This window comes from Vanellus vanellus, assembly GCF_965231255.1.
Source record: "Vanellus vanellus genome assembly, chromosome: 2".
In the NCBI taxonomy this organism is placed as follows: domain Eukaryota; kingdom Metazoa; phylum Chordata; class Aves; order Charadriiformes; family Charadriidae; genus Vanellus; species Vanellus vanellus.
Window position 1 is genome coordinate 132339669 of NC_138906.1, and position 17413 is coordinate 132357081.

Sequence of the window (17413 nt, forward strand, 5' to 3'; positions counted from 1 at the left end):
TCCGTGCAGTATTCTGGATATTCCGAATACAAACAACGGCTAGATGTTGTACTGAATTACAAAGACAAAGCTTGAATATTGTTATAGACAGCACAGTGTTTTGCATTTGGCTTTACTGTCCAAAAGTACGGCAATACATTACAAAACATAGTCATTGGGGTAAACATTCTGAAATGAGCACATCAATCAGATGAAACCCCGAAGAGTTAAGAGATAACTAAGTATCTTGAAGTTTTCAGCTGGTAACTTGGCTTTTCTGGGTCATCAAATACCACGCCGATGGTGAGGAACTCCAGAAGGATCTCACAAAACTGAGTGAGCAAAAATGTGGCAGGACAGCTTTGATGTCAATAAATGCATCTTGGGAAAATCTGAACTGTGCCTACACAACGCTTTCCAGAGTTGTCCCTACCAATTCAAACTTCAGCAGTTTTTAAGATTTTGAAATCATCACCTTGATGTGCAGCAGCAACCAAATAAGCCAACGAAACACTGGATGTCACCAGGAAGGGTACTGAGAACAAGGGAGAACTATTTTGCCCCCCTATAAAATTTTGGTGCACCCGAATCTTGAGTACAGTGCAGTTCTGGGCTCTGTGTGTCAAGTACAAAGCAGGATGAGACATGGCATGGAGGGCAACTGAAGTGATGAAGTGGGTAAAGTGGCAGCTTTATAACAACAGCATGAAAAAGCTGAAACTTCTCAATGTGGAGGGAAGGCTGAGGTGACGATACGATAAAAACTAAAAAAATCATAAAGGTGGAGGGTAAGGCAAACAAAACTGTTAATTGGCACATGCCATGCTATTAGAGCTAGAAATACTCTATAAAGCTACTAGATCCATTCAAAATGGGTAAAAAAGTGGCCAGGTTCACATGTTCTTCCCCAGCAACACTCCTACAGCTGCGTTAGAGATGGCCAACCTTCCCCATACCTTCTCTTGCCTATTTGCACTTTAGGTAGACTGGAAGATAGGATGACAGGTGGTCAGAAATAAAAGCCAGTCTCACAGCTGCATTACTCCAGTCAGTAAATTTAAAAAAGGCAAGAAAAAGTATGTCTTTTTTCTGTTTCCATGTAGCAACAGAAGCACAACCATTCAACCTTCAGGCAAGAAAATTAATTTCTAGGAGCTGCCACTCCAGTTCCCACCAAGCATCTGAAGGAACCTTCAAAGGAGAAAGAGGTCTGATGGGATAAAGAAGCATCTTTGACTGTCCCAGTAATCACAGAGTAAATCTAAAAGGCTCTTCTGAAAGCCTGTGCACAATAAAGGCAAATTGGTACTCTATCAGGAATTACAGCTTAGTCCTTGGTATGTGATTGTTACAAATACGCATCTATGTTTGGATTTTGTTGAGATTAGAATGTATAAATTGTTTAAAGATGCAATTTGCATACATGAGAAAGGCGAGCATACAGGAACATTTGAAAAAAGAAAAACAGAATGACAGGAGAGGGAAGAAGTTTAAACACAATTCAGCATTCCATAATACCTGTTGGTAAATACTGTTCAATTAAGAAGATAATTGTAGTAATTGAATTTTTATTTATTAAAATCCCAAGGGCACTCAGAATTTTTGTATGCATGCTCGTCTCAAAAAAATAAATAAAGAGAACCTATTTGCATATGCTTTACTATGTACTGAATTACTTTAGCTGTCAAAATAATTACCTGATATGTGGCATTTACTTGCATAAACTGATTTCTAAATAAAAAGTGGGTACAAATGTGGAAGAATGAATTCACGTATATCTGTTGATATACAACATGTACTGTTCTCAAGAATACCTTTATTCCTAGTATTTTTAAAGTCTCAAAACCATTTTATAAATTTAAGGTATACTTTCTGTCCCTTAACGATTCTCCATTGATTAGGATACACTTGTGTGCGTGTGTGTAAATACTGGATGACTCCTTTGTGGTAACCATTTTCAATGCATGGAATTCTCTCAGTTAAGGCAGAATTAGCATTAAAAATGTCTGATCAAAGACAAGCGCATTGTTATTTTGGTTCTCAAGCACTGCAGAAAGGATCCTATATAGGCCACAGGTACAGCCACACATGTATGATTTTAAACTGAGTTATAACACTATATGCTCAGCAAGTAACAACACATGTAACTTGATGGACAACGGTTTACATCAGCATTCAAACATCAGCGTTCATAATGCTATAGTGGTGTCATGGCCCAAACCATGACATTTGTAAAACAACTTGGTATTTTAAAGCCAACTGTGACTGAAAACATTCAGCCTGAGCCTACATGCATGAAATTTCAGCTCACAGCTGTCGCAAACGAGAACAGTTTAAATATACTAAATAGACTAATATGAGATTAAACTATTCTTTTATATTTCAGGTAGATACAACATGTCCAAAACTTTTGGATCATGTTATGCAAAGAGAATTCTATGAAGTGGCAACATAGGTTATATTTTCTAATAGGTATTTATCTCATAAAAGAAGCGTACTTCTTTGTGTAAACACATACTGAGTGCGACAATGGCTGTGTGCTAAAATTTAAAGTCTCACAAACACCTGCAGAAAAAAATAAGTAGGAAAAGTTACTGGCCGGGTACACTCACTGTGTCTTCCTTGAACTTAAAAAGGTGCAGCTGGGGGCTTATGTACTGTGCTTGCTTAAACAGAAGTATACTGCTGCCATTTCCAAGAAAATTAATAGCTTTGAATATTAAAATACCAGAACTTTCTTCTCCCCACCACCATTGCCATGCTGGAAGAAGCATAAAATTGTTCTCCCATCAAACTGCACATCTTATAATTATCTCAACTTTACTAGCTCTGATTAAATGCGTTTTTCCTATCCTGTTGGATGCTGCTGCTTTAAAACTCTTGATGAATTTCTGCTTCAGGGCATCTGCATTTCCCTGCTGAATGATAAGTTTCCATTGTATAACTTGCATCTTAGCTTCAAATACACTGGAGTCCACTTGGATGAAAAGCACCAAATGAGTAATAGCAGTTAAAATTTCCAGACCAAAACAAAAACAAAATCCCACATCAAGGCAGAGTTAAAGTTGAAAAGGATTATCAGTTACTTAAGGTGTAAGGCATAATGGCATATTATATAAAGCATGTTGTAAGTATCCCAAAAGTAAACATTCCAAAAACCCCAGGAAACTCAGGATTAAGGATAAAAACTTAAAAGAAATCCAAACATCTTGAATTATTGGAATGCAGTATGAAAGCCTCCAAAACAAACTTAGATCAGCCCTGCAGCAGCACCATGTTGTATGCCAACAATTATGATTAATGCATTTTGGTATCTGTGGCCCTAAATTAGCCTAATGTGCATTTCAGAGATGATAATTTTTCATTTTGTTCCTTCACGTGCAACAACTGACTATGACAAGCAATAGGAGATGAGTGGGAAAAAAATAATAAATAATGGTATATAAACTGTATTATTAGATTCATTGCGGAACTGGAACCATTTCTGGCTGGACCAGTAAAACTAAATCAGGAAAGGCTCCATCAGATTTAATAACTTGTTAAAAGATAAACAAATGGGATTTCAATTCTTAAAATTAAACACAGAAATGAAAATCTGAGAAACAAACTTCTTATACTGCATAGGTTACCTATCTAATCTAACTAAGCGGACAGAACTTTTCTACGGAATAATAAGAAAAAGAATAAGAGTAGATGAATGTTTGCCAAAAAATTCAAGCTCCAAAACACTTGCTCATTTTCAAAATTGTTTTATTGCAGTTGGATAATAGAGATAAATACCTAAGAGCAAAATCCAGTACGTCACATGTATTTTTCTTCTGGAACAATTCTCCAAACTGGTTGTGTGTTTTATGATAAAGACCAAAAAGTCGCACTATATTTCAGAACATTTTGTTCTTTAAAACTGCTCAGACAGGTGGGAAATATTAAAGTACTACAAATTAAATGAATAATTTTCCACTTCAGCTTCATTTCTCAAATTGAACAAGTCCAAGCGAAAGAAACCATGACTTTTTCTGCTTTGGAGATACATATCAGCTGGTGATGCACTTCAAGCTATATTAATTTGATTAAAAAGTTTATCCTTAATAACCTGAGACATCAATCCATGTATAGCTTCTATGGTGGTCTTGCAGCTGAAAAACAAGCATAAATTCAATGTTGGCCAAACACTGAACCGAACTGTCATTTTATTTGAAGATACTCAGCTGTTTTGGAAGTTCAGGGTGCCCATAACCCCATGAATCTTAACAACTGTCCAGAAAGGAAAAGTCACACACAGCAATTTAGCCATTGTTGCCAATAGCTTTTTGTTACTTAAAAAGCAAACTGATGAGCACTATACACACATAGTACAATTCCAGAAAGCTTTGTCTGGCAATTTAGGACATTTTACATTAACAATAGCAAGTGAGGTCTGTGGTCATCTGAACTGAAAAAATAAATAAAAAAATCCCTGGAGGAATGGAGTTAGCAGCTGTTATCAATACCTGAAGGCTCTCCCTGTTCTCTACCTTATCTCCTTTGCCCAACCCCAGGCCAATGGTGCACAGTAACCATAGCTCCTCTAAGAAACTTTACAGAGAACATTAAAGGATGAGTTTATAGTTAATGAGGATGAGTTATTAGTCAAAATACATAATGTAGAAAACCCCAAACAGCTGAGAGGATTCCTATTGATCCAAGTTTCCTCCAGTGTGCCTGGCTTAGGGGGATGTAGTGTCAAACTAACAAATGAAAATGTCTCAAAACAGAATATACAAATGCGAAAGATGTATCAGTCCTGAAGGCATGGAAAATAGGGACAAATTACTACTAGACAGATAAAGGAATCCTAGGCAAAGGAAGCACAGTCTGGCTAATGCATAGGTACTCTTAGAAAACGGCTCTGAGAGATATGTATGTACAATAACAGAAGATATCATATAGGTAAGTGTAAGCACCTTTATGCTAATGTCTTACAGGATTATTTTTCCTAAAACAGGTATACCCAATAATCCTTTAGCAAACTCTGCGACCTTATTTCTTGAAAGTAATTTAGGTGCCGCTGAATCAATTGTCCTGGTGTCTGCACAAGTCTTCTACTGTCTTTTCTTAGGAAAGATTATTAGTTGAAGAAAAACATGCATCTGTAAAAGCGTTACAATCAATTTTGGGAACTATAGTAGCCTCTGTTACACAGGAAAGCAGAACTGATGACAACAACAATCCCTTCCAGCCTTACAATTTATAAACAAACTACTAATGATGACTAAATAAAAACAGAAAAGACAAATCTCTAGAAATGCTGCAAGAAATAATACGGTAGGATGATCAGACGAGGAGTTATTTCTTAGAATAACTGTAAGCATGTAAGAGTAATGTGAAAATAAAATGCAGTCAGTACTATGGGACACCAAACAGGTCAAAATCAAAGCAAACTTGTCAGAAACTCCGTCCTTCTCATGTCTTTAAAGCATTGCTATAGTAACTGTTTCAGTACAGGAACTGGGAGGTATCACCTAACCTGACTATTGTGAGTTAACAACAGCTTTAACTCCATTGCAAATGTGTTCTGCAACTGGAATAGTCTAAACGGGTACTAACTTCTATAAAGTCAACCCCACCCTGTAAGAGCTAGTAAGAAAACTAGTAAGAGCTGTTAACTTTCCATAACAAGGAAATAAATGCACAGAAGACGCTAGCACAACAGCAACTCTGATTCTATCTAGCAATTACCATATTACATTTGCAGATATTCCCTGCTGCTTACTGTGGAACAAAGGCTTATCCAACACAAGCTTAATCCTCTCTCTGCCAAGGCAAAGCCCGTGTTCACCTGAGTTGTACCAAGCAAGATGTAAATCAAGTAATTTATTTACAAATCAGTCTCTTCACACAAGGCCTTCTTTTTGTCTTTTGATTTTTTTTATCTATCATTAAACTCACCGCTCATCTGGTATCTCAAAAATCAGTTTCTTAGTAAAGTTTGTACTATAGCATATATTGTTAACATGGGGCAGGGTGTTGGGGACAAGAGAATACAAGAAAACTGTTTTACGTATCAGGATAAAATGATGAGGAATAGGACCAGAAAACCTCCAGATCTGAAAAGTAGAATATCTCAGATATTATTAAATTTTTGCAGTCTGTTCCAAGGGATTCTACACAGTTGATCCTTATTAAATGGAATTATCTGTCACTCAGAACACTCCTAAGACGCTTGCAGGTGAGTCCTGTGTTCTCCACAGACAGACCCAAGATTGTACTAGCACATACTGTGCAGTACTTGTTTTTCAGAATCTGGAATTTGCCAAATACAATGTTTTTGAACAGCCCAAGATACTGTATGACTTGTTGGATACTATTACCCTTTGTTAAAGATTTCACTTGGAAAAATGGTGACTATAACATTATATAGATGGACTAAGCATGCATATAATTCTTAAGACTATTGGGAGAGAGATGTATTAGCGAGAAGGAACTTTTGGACTTCAAAGCTCAAAAGAGAAAAGAGCTGATTACCAACAAACATATAAGGAACACTGAGGGAAAACACTACAACTTCTTTGAAATAATGCTGTATACCCAGTGATCATAAGTGAACTTACTGATAATATCAAGTATTTGCTATCAGGAAGGTAGGTAAATATAAAGGCCAGAATTTCTGTAATCTACTTCTTAAAAACAGAACAAAACCACAAAACAACAACAAACTCCCTCATTTGTAGAAAAAAGGATGTATGAATTAAGAAATATGAAAAAAAAGGAGTTCTTAATTTTTAAGTGAAAGTATTACACCAGTGAAAACTAAAAAGTTACTTGACTATGAGCACTAGTTCTTAAAATCGTGTTATATATAATATTTTTATTTACTGTTCATTTAAACCTGACAAGCCAAATAAAATGTACTATTTTCTAGCAATGCTACCATTTTGCATTTGACAGAAAACATCTTTTTTGGTTTGCCGTATACTGATAGAATTTAACAGGGATTTTGTTTAATTAACTATAAACTAGAGTCAAATTTATTCCAGAAACAAATATTGAAAAGCCACTGTAGGTTTAATAAAGGCAAGATTTTCTTAAACTTTCAAAAATAACTGGTGATATTTGGAGTCTCCCATTCCTATCTATAATCTAATCATTCGTATCTATATAATCTTGGTAGGTTACAATTTAATTGGCAGGTTACAATTAAAGTCATGATAAAAGTTTAAAACAAAATAACACTTTTTTACAGGGAAGAACACAAGCATGCATTATCTTACCTGTCTCTTGTTGCTTTTGCAAGTTTGTCTTCTGATTTCTTATCATGAGTCTCTAAACCCAGTATGAAACTGCCCCTTCCAAGCTGAGCTTCTGACTGTTCTAATTTTTCAGACAAATCAAAGACTTGGCCGGTGGTGTAGTCGGCATTCTTAGGAGAAAGAAGGCAACAAACATACTGAAATCTAAGCTATAAAGTCAAGCATTTACACACAAAATAAACAGAAGCTGTAAAGAGCCTTTAAGACTGTAGTACTGCACTTTTTAACCTATATCTGCAATTGAAATGATACTGAACGTGAGTGGCGCATGAGTGGTGGTTGAGAGAACAGAAGCTGAACATCTGCCATATGCTCAATACCTAAAGCCTGAAACGGGCACTCTTTATTACCTTCTATCCATGCCCTAAGTTATGAAAGCAAGAAAGAGTAAGTAAGACTCAGTTAGTTTTGACCAAGAGGAAAGGTATAAAATTGACTTTTACAGAAGGAAGGTTTTGATGCTGAGCTGTTGCATTGAAGGTCTACCTGCAGTATTTCGGTTGCAACCTTGTTTTAACAGATCCATTAGTTGGGGTTTTTTGTTGGTGTTTTTTGTTTTATAAAGTGTTCAGTTATTCACTACCATTATTTTAAGGCATACTATTCATTACAATGCTGTAAAGAGATAAAAGGTTAAAAGGTGTTTAAGACAAAATCTAAGCATACAGAGAACTTAGAAAAATTAAACGTAAGTTATTCCCACCTTCTACTTTTAAAGAGCAGATATAAGGAACATTTAGTATTTATGATTAGGAAAACCTTCTTTTCTTGTATAATCTGACAAATAGATTCTTAATGTGAATCTATACCTATCAGTGTCCTATTAAGCATATTGCAGTAGAGGCTGGCTTTCAGCACTAAATGAATTAACATATGCACATAATAACATACTGTGGTACTTACAGTAAGCAAACTAGAAGAACTGAGAGTGTTCACCCAGTACTTGTTCCACAAAAGCTCAAGCAATTTACGATCCAAAGATGATTTAAAGTATGAGACTTCTAAAGCATAATACCTTTAAAAACAAACATGCAAACAAAATAAGCTTCCATTTAAATGCCTTGTTTGGCTGTGACACCCAAAGTACGTGCATCTCAAAAAATCCTAATCAATGGCAAATATCTTCAACAATTCAAAGCACCAAACAATAAAAAAGTTACCCTCAGTTCCAATTCTAACTCTAAAAGACTTTCCAGAGGTATTTCATATATAGCTTTAATACAGGTATACATAATCCCCACACATACTGCTGTGTTCCTCTTAATAAGATTGCAAGGTTTTTTTTAATTATCTTCTTAATAACTTCTTAACGCCATGCAATGATGCCCTGTTCCATGCTTGGGATCTTCAATACTGTAATAATTGTTACTTATGGATGACTCCAGTTTTGCATATATCACTTCTAATTCAGTTGGGAATTTTTGATAGCGGTAAATGTTACAAACAAATAATCTTATGTTCTACCCCACCTATTTTGAAAGCCAGGCTTTAGTGGTGCTATAGAATTCACAAGAGATAATAAAGCAGATAGAAAGCTGAGCTATGCAAAGTCATTAGCATAGGTGAATTACAGCAATGTTAGAGAGCTTCAATTTTAACTTCATTTTAATCAGGGAATTCTTGAGCAGGTTATCAATAGTCTTACTATCTCTTGATTTCTCTGGAAAGTTATTTTGCTTGGCATTTCTGTAAGAAATTCCATCTGAGATAACAATGCTTTAAAAAATCTACCAGCACATTTTTAATATTTCTGTGATAGAACAAATACCCTTATTTCACACATGCTAAGAAAAACGAGGTGCTAAGTCAGTTCTTCAAAGAGATGTGTGGCAGATACAAAGTTAGAAATTCAAGTTGTTTGAGGAATAGCATAATACACTTACTCAAAAAGATTAAATGGAAGCAGTTTCATATTGGGCATTGAACACGAACTAAAGGAGAGAAGTCTGACTAAGATTATCCAGACTGCTACTATGAAGCCATTAGTAGTCACTGGCGTTCCAAACAGAAAGGATCATTAAGGATCTAGAGAACAAGTCTTATGAGGAGCAGCTGAGGGAACTGGGGTTGTTTAGTCTGGAGAAAAGGAGTCTCAGGGGAGATGTTATCGCTCTCTACAACTACCTGAAAGGAGGCTGTAGTGAGGTAGGGGTTGATATCCCAAGTAACAAGCGACAGGACAAGAGGAAATAGCCTCAAGTTGCACCAGGGGAGGTTTAGATTGGATATTAGGAAAAATTTCTTCACCAAAAGAGTTATCAAGCATTGGAACAGGCTGCCCAGGGAACTGTTTGAGTCACCATCCCTGGAGGTATTTAAAAGATGTGTAGATGTGGCACTCAGGGATGTGGTTTAGCAGTGGACTTGGCAGTGTTAGGTTTGAGTTTGACTCGATGACCTTAAAGGTCTTTTCCAACCTAAATGATTCTATAGTTCTATGATCATCATTCAAGTTCCCTAAACTTTTAGTTCTTAGTCAGACTACCCATACTACTGAAAGGACACCACCACTCTAGTCTTTTGTATTGTCAATAATTCAGTAACATGACAAATTTCCAGTTTAAATTCCCTTTCTTTGCCTAACTGCTGTTTCTTTCTAGGAAAGAATGGAAAATAATTCCTTGGTTTGGATGGAAAGAAATGGCTTGTACAAGAAGCCAACTTCTTGAGACAGAGATTACAATGATAACTATTAAGCACTTCCAACTTAAAAAAATAATAACCATCAAATGACCTCTCCCAAATTGACCAGCTCTAAAAAAGAAAGGATAAAATGTATCCTCCTTTCATGCTTAAAAGCATGGGTTTATGGCCAATGCCAGACTTATAAGGACTACTCTGAAATGGCAGGAATTATTACAGTTCTACAAAGATTTTTGTGTAGCTACTGTTCTGGATTTTTCCTCAAATTGGATAGGAAGACCAAGCCCCAGTTGTTTTAATTTCTTCATCTTTTCAGGGTCAAACTTTGCATGCAACTATAAATGTACTGATGAACAGATGTGCATGCACCAATATCCTGAAAAAACCATGCAACAGCCTACAGGACGCACTGTTGTCAATGAGATCTTCAAGTTCTCTGTACACAGATGCTTAAGCTGTAGTGCTTGTCAAACATCTGAAAGTAGAATTGAAACTAGGCCGTTATTGAAAGAAGTGGTCCCATCTTTCCTTAGCTGTTCTTTGCAAACACTGCAACTCCAACATCTGTCTCTACTTTCCACCCACCTTATCTTAACAAGCAAGAACATGTGTGCTGCCACAAGCTGGACCAGATAAGAGGACTGAGCTGGCAAAACAAATGCCTCACCAAATAAGTAAATGTAGGTATGAAGTGAGGAACACGTGGCTGGAGATGGAGCAATTAAAGAAAGAATGGTTAAAACTAAACTACCTTTTTAATTCATGGAAAGTAAACTAGAGGAGAGAAAAAGCAGTAATCCTTCCTGTTGCTGATGTTATTCTCAAAGCAGCTGCACCTTGCAATCCTACCAAAGACAGAAACAATCTTAACAACAATTGAAAAACTGCCCAGTGATGCAGGATAGAGAGATGCACCACACTTGCCACTACTAAGAGGAGCAGACAGATTAGTCTCCCTGGCCCTGCTACTAAATCTATATATGATTCTTTCCTCCCTGCCCTAAGAAAGCATCACTAGTTAAAGGTGTTTAGGAATCAACTGTAAAAGCTTTTAAGCAGGTTCATCTTCATCTTTGAAACAGTTCTCCCTTAAAGTATCTCCTGATAAATGACAATAAAAAAACAACAGTGCTAAAGCAACAAAGAGCTTCAATACTTGAAACACTCCAAGAAATGTACTATTCTGTAATTAATCACTAACCTAAAGACAAAAAATGAGAACTTGTGCTACAGTTAGTAGTTTTTAATGTTACTTACTGTTTACAATGTACACCGAAGTCTTCTATTTTATTAAGTGGAATAGTCTGGTATTCAGAGGGACCTTCATCTGGAGGTTTATAGCCCTAAAAATTCAAAGGGCAAAGATGACAGTAATTTGGGGACTTTAAAATGCCTAAACTCTTTGAAAGCACTTCACAAAAGCTCTAGTTTATGCAATTCTAGTTTATTTTTCCTAGGGAAAACGAAATTTCCCCCAACAACCTGAAATTTGGAATTTTCTTGGATCTCAGATTTACATTTGGCTTTACAAGCAGTCATTACATTTGCAGGTCTATCAAAAAGCACGTTGGAAGCAAACTAGTGGTCATAGTTGAGATTTTTCAAACAAGTAAAATGACAAGCTATGATATGATCATTTCTTAGATCAAAGAAAGAGTGAGCTTTCTCTGAGATAATATTTCTCTACCTATTCTTGGAACTGATTTCAATCTTCTTTTGAGGGAAGACAGAAGACATGAGAAGAGGAAAGAAACATCCATACGTTGGATATGCCTTAGGGATGCCTAAAACTTCAGTTACTTATTTAGTAAATTAAAATATTTATGAAGTGGTTTTGCCTGTAGAAGCCAATATTCTCCTGAATCACAAACCGTTCTAAGAAGATCTCTCGTGTATTTGTCAGCACAAAAATAACGCTTGAATGAAACTGGGAACTCACAAACATTTTTGTTAATTACAGTTTTAGCAGCTGTCAGACTGAAGTTCTTGATGAGTCAATAATAACTGGAAATTTCAAGGATATACTTGAACTTTATTACATTGAAATTAAATAGCAGTTATATCTCCACCAGAACTATAAATTAAAGACTGCATTTGGAGATCTAGATCTCCAATATGTGATTTCCTAGTTCGTACCCTAATCTTTCCATGTTGCTTAATTCATTCATTTTTTGTACATTATTTTACGAAGATTCATAGTATTTATTTGAGTTAAGTACATAGTTTTGAATCTTGCTTTTCTAAAATGAAAAGCAGATTACAACACATAAAACACCCTATCAACATTTGAATTTAGGCGTAAAAAATAATAAAGAAGAATTAACATAAATCTATTTTGATGAATGTCACCTACAACTATATCCATTAAAAAATGGCTGTATTGAGCTATATAATTTTAGGACAGCTCCACTATCTAGACAACCTATTTGATTTAACACTGCCAAAAATCTATGAAAAACAAACTAGAAGTCAACCTTTCTAAATTGAATCAATACCCAAAGACACACAATAACCAGTATATCAGCACATCTTTCTTTTAGAATGAACAATGGCACACAGTACAGCAAAGCTGATTGAACTGTGAGATGATCAAACTGCAGTAATCTTTAGAACCAATCTATTACTTATTTAAAGACAGTTTAGTGATCACACACTAGATAATTTTTACAGTTTACCTTAGGATATGTCCTAAATGCTCCAAGATTTACTTTTCCTGCAGATATTGTTCTTGTTGGATCAATCTGTAGAAATGTAGGTAAAGCTTGTTATATGCATTTTATAAATTACTATAGGCATAAATAAAAGTTAAAGGAGTTTTAGTTCAGAAATGTAATTAGAGCAAATTGTATTAGTTTTACCATAAACTGTACTTTTTCAGATGGAATCTGTTGGTATGAGACTCTCTAAAAAGATGAGAATATCAATAGCCTTCTATGGACCATTTTTTCAAACTCATTTTCCTTATTTCCCAAATACTTTAAAGAAACTGCACTTAAGAGCAATCAATAAACCATAATAAAAATCTTCATTTTAATCTTATAACCACTAGAGGCTAAGAAAAAGTATTATTGTGATCTGCTGTATTTTGGTGGAAAATACAGAAAACTTATGAAGGAATCTTCTTGTTAACACATTTACTAATGCCCTATTTAATTTTAAAAGTAATTAAAAAAAGGAAAAAAAAGAAGGAAAAAAAAAAAAGAAAAAGAAAAAAAGAAGTCCCAAGGAAAGTGTCTTGAATCTGTGAAATTATGTCACAACATAGGAGAACTTACATGGAGCAAATACTTTTTAAGGGTGATTTATCCTTTTCTAAGGTAATTCTTCCATCAGAGCTATATTCATTCTAAATTATTTCAGTGTTTTTTCCTTTATTTCCTTCAGTAGCAATAGTTATACAAGTAGTACTTAAACTAAGGTTTACTTTTTGATCTGAAGCCTGGAAGATCCTGAAGGGCCCAAAGAGTTTCTTCAGACTTTTTATTCAAAGATAGATTTCCTTCCACCTTGTACTATACCATTGATTTAATTTAAAAGGCATCTTAGCTGCAAAGTAACAGAACTCTGTGAATGTGCCTTGCTCTATTTTGATAGGAAAAGCAACAAAGAAAACAAAAGAAACAGATTTTTGTTCTGTTGCAAGAGGCTGAATATGGATTGCTCAATACGTTGGGTTTTTTTTCAGAAGTAGAACTTTAAGTTAAGAGCAAAGTATGGATTTCTACAGAGCTACCATACTTGGAACAATGCAGTGAAAATGGCCTCAGTATAGCAATACTACTACTTTGACTACTATGTGGCCAACAAAACAAAAGGAGCAATACCAATTTAAAATTTGGATCTAATACTTCTGTCATGCAAAATACACACTGCTAGAACGTTAACAGACACAAATCTAAAAATTATCCCCCCCCCCCCATAATTTGCTATGCAGTTTTATCAACTATCAGGCAGTACTTACAACCACTGCTACAAAGGGTTCTTGAAATTGCTGATTAAGCATCTGGGTACTGACGTCGATCCCAGAGAGCCAGCAGCCATAGCCGGGGTGACTGTGATACCAGCCAATTGCATTTTCTAGACGACCAACCTAACAGCGGTGAAGGAAAACAAGCCCAGTGTTAAATCTCCATTCCGAAAGTATCCGCTGCCCTCTATTGGGCCTTCCAGCACATTACAATATGACGAGAGGATAAAAAAAGAACACACACATAGCCTGCAATGCTTACTGATACTAAACTAAATATTAAACCTCATTTTGCTAAACTATTTTCTAGAAACCATACAATCTGTAGTATTAGCATTCTCTGTTACAGCTGCTACCACATAATAAAGAACTCCAAAGAGCCAGTAGCTCCTTCTTCAATGACAGCCAAAGTATAGAAGAGATCCCCCATGGTGAGACAGTAAGTAAGCTGGGACTCCTCAGCGTGGATGAGAAATTTTTTAGTGTGGATATGACATAAGTGTATATAATGTCATATAACGTATGGTATGTCAGTAGAGAATGGATGTTCTTTATTTAGTACAGCAACACATCTCAGAGGCATAGAGAGAGATTATTGGTAGGTTTAAAAAATAACTTGAGGCATGTTTTTGAACATCAGAAGTGACAGAAATTACTAGTAGAGCATGCTCCAAAAGCCAAAAGATAAATTTTGGGGATTTTTAGGGTGAGAAAAACTCAAAATAGGAGCTTCCAAATAATACCCTTGCTATCCATACAAATACTGGAAGGAAAACAGAGAAAACCAAAAAACCCCAGGAAAACAAACACTCATCGCACCTAATTTTGTAATCTGATCTCAGGAATTGCTTACTGGTTGCTCCATACTGAGCTGAATAATTTTGGTATGACCCTATATACCAGTTCTTAACTGAGAGTTGTGTGTTTGGATGCATTGCCTGCTTGGTTTTGCCAAACACTGAATACGTCAAGAAGGTTAAAAGAGAAAAATGAGACACCAACTGTCTATTGAATGGAACACTTGTTTTTTAATTGGTGAATAACATTTGTATTTTCTTTACAACTCCCATAATAAAGAGACCAACATAACACTAAAGATCATGTGTTATTTTTCAAAGCCAAATAACACATTTTGATTGTATCAACACTAGATTGTGCCCATGGAGAAGCAAATAACTGGAACATTGGCACGTGAAGTACTTATGCAGGGGAATATATAAACTTGCAATGTAATATTAAAAAGAGTTATTCCAGGAACAGCTACTTGCCAAAATCAAATGTGGAACAGCCAACATGCAAACCCTCCCAGAGCACCAATAAAGCTGAGTTATTATGTTTGCACACAAGTTCAATTGCAAAATTGTGAAATTATAAATAAAACTGTACAATAGAAACAACTAAAAAAACCTATTTCTTACGTGAGTACTCCTACATAAACCTGGATTGTCTAGAACATAAGAACTAACTGTATATAAAAATACTAATTTTATGTGATACACATCCTATTTTGAAAGCCATTATTTCTACCTAAGAATTGGATAGTATGAATATATCTTTAGGCAAAGACATCTTTTAAAGTTACCTACTTTTCTTCAACAACAGTATTAGCATCATAACATTAATAGTTTCCATATAAAAGGAACTAGATTAAATACATAATTTCTATTTTTTCTCATAAACATGGATGAATTACTAAAAAAAGTCCCAGAATACTTCTGGATTATGTTTAATCTTTTCTGATGTTATGATCTGACCCAATTCACATCTATTTAAATATCTCTAACTGCACATAAGGCTGTGAACGTAAGTACTACTCTCCAAAATAACCCAAATACTGCTCTGTGATCTCCAGTGAGTAAGTAGGGACCTTTTATTTCAGCTCCAAGGATTAAAGAAAAAGTAAAGGGTAAACTGGGCCTCAAAACTATTTGCGCTTGGAGAGTTAGAGATATTTCAGTGGTTATGCATAGTATAGGATTGCCCTGTATTGGAAGCAGCACATTGGTAGGTGCTCTGATGTGCCGTGCTGGTTTCTACATCAGCCACAAAGCAGATTCATATTTCTGTTATCCTTCTGCATGTGAGAGTTTTACTGCATAGTCAGGCTTAATATAATGCGGATCCCTGAATACAGGGTGACGAAGACAGAGAACAGACATTTGAGTCAGTTCATCTAAGTTTCAAAATTATGAATAACTAAGTTACACTGCAACTTACTTATTCCTTCATAAATGTGTTTTCTGTATTTTTATGGAAAACAGCAGTACGTCCATGCAGTAAAACTTCAGAAAGCAAGAAGGTAAGAATGTCATATTCCTGATCTACAAACAGTATCTCTGACACATACATATTTTATACTTAATTTTGCATCCTGTTTTTAGAAATATGTATTGTATCAGTTATTTTAGAAACACACTCCCTCCTTGCTCCATCCCCAAGCCACCAGCTGCAGCCACAGAAACACTTCCTGAGCAATGAAAATAATTTACAAAGAAAAGGAGAATTCAGTACTTGATAACCTACTATAAAACATGGAAACGTGTATGTGAAAATGTTTAGAGGGCCCTGTGTTCCTTGCTGCTGACACAGCTCTTTTAGCCACATTTAACAAGAAACAGAGCAACTGGACAACAACGTTATCGCTGTGGGAGGAGGGGAGGCAGGCAAGCCTGCAAACCCCAGAATATGCTCCTGCACGATTATCTTACCAGATCCGCAGCCACACCATGGGGGGAGAGAAACACCTTCAGCCACTTCTCCTCACCTGCTTTGCGTTTTCAATGTAGGCAGCCATGTACTCGTAGGCGGCCGCCTGAGCGTTGACGCGAGTCTCGGTGCCCTCCACCGGCAGGGCGAAGCTGTCCATGATGATCATCGTCTCCCCGTCCACCTTGCCCAGCATGAGCCCCATCACCTCCAGGTTGCCCCCCGACCTGGCGTGCATCACCATCTTCAGCAGGGCCAGCGCCGAGATCTTGCAGTACTTGAAGTAATGGTGGCTACAAAACAGAGGGCACGGAGGCCATCAGGGGCGGCCCCGCCGCTCGGCCGTCGCCTCAGGCCCTCGCCGCCCGCCCCACCGGCCCCACCACCCGGCCCGGCCCGGCCCGGCCCGGCCCTCACTCACTCTTTGGTCCAGGGCTTGGCTGCCAGGATCTCCTGCTGCTGCTTGCGGTCGTACTTGTAGATCTCATCGATGCTCTGCGCCTCCTGCATGTTGTTGGCCAACTCCCACGTCTTCTGCGCCATCCCGCTCCCGGAGGCGCCGCTCCCCGCCGCCGCCATCACCCCCCGCACCGGGCCCGGCCTTGGCCCGCCTCACCGGGCCGCTGGCGGAACCAAGCCAGGCGGGGCTGGGGGGTGTGTGTATGTTGCGGAGGGGAAGGGGGGGGGGAGCCGGTGGTACGGTCCGCGCAGGCCCAGGGCGGGCGGCGCGGCGCCCCCAGCGGCTGCGAGTCTGGAGAGGCGGGACGCGCCGCGCCGCCCTCCGGAGCGGCAGGGGGCGCTGCTGGGGGCGCCGCCCACCGGTTTCCGG

General features: G+C 37.2%; 1 protein-coding gene across 1 annotated transcript; it reads right to left on the reverse strand.

The window, feature by feature from the left end:
- Window positions 1–3712: 3712 nt before the first annotated feature.
- COPS5 (COP9 signalosome subunit 5) lies at window positions 3713–17296 on the reverse strand. Its single transcript, XM_082499693.1, has 8 exons — window positions 17006–17296; window positions 16643–16877; window positions 13873–14001; window positions 12587–12652; window positions 11169–11254; window positions 8172–8283; window positions 7230–7378; window positions 3713–4115 (listed from the first exon to the last, which is right to left on the reverse strand). Exons 1-8 carry the CDS (start codon window positions 17161–17163, stop codon window positions 4031–4033), a joined length of 1020 nt encoding a protein of 339 aa, XP_082355819.1. The 5' UTR covers window positions 17164–17296; the 3' UTR covers window positions 3713–4030.
- Between the last annotated feature and the right edge of the window lie 117 nt (window positions 17297–17413).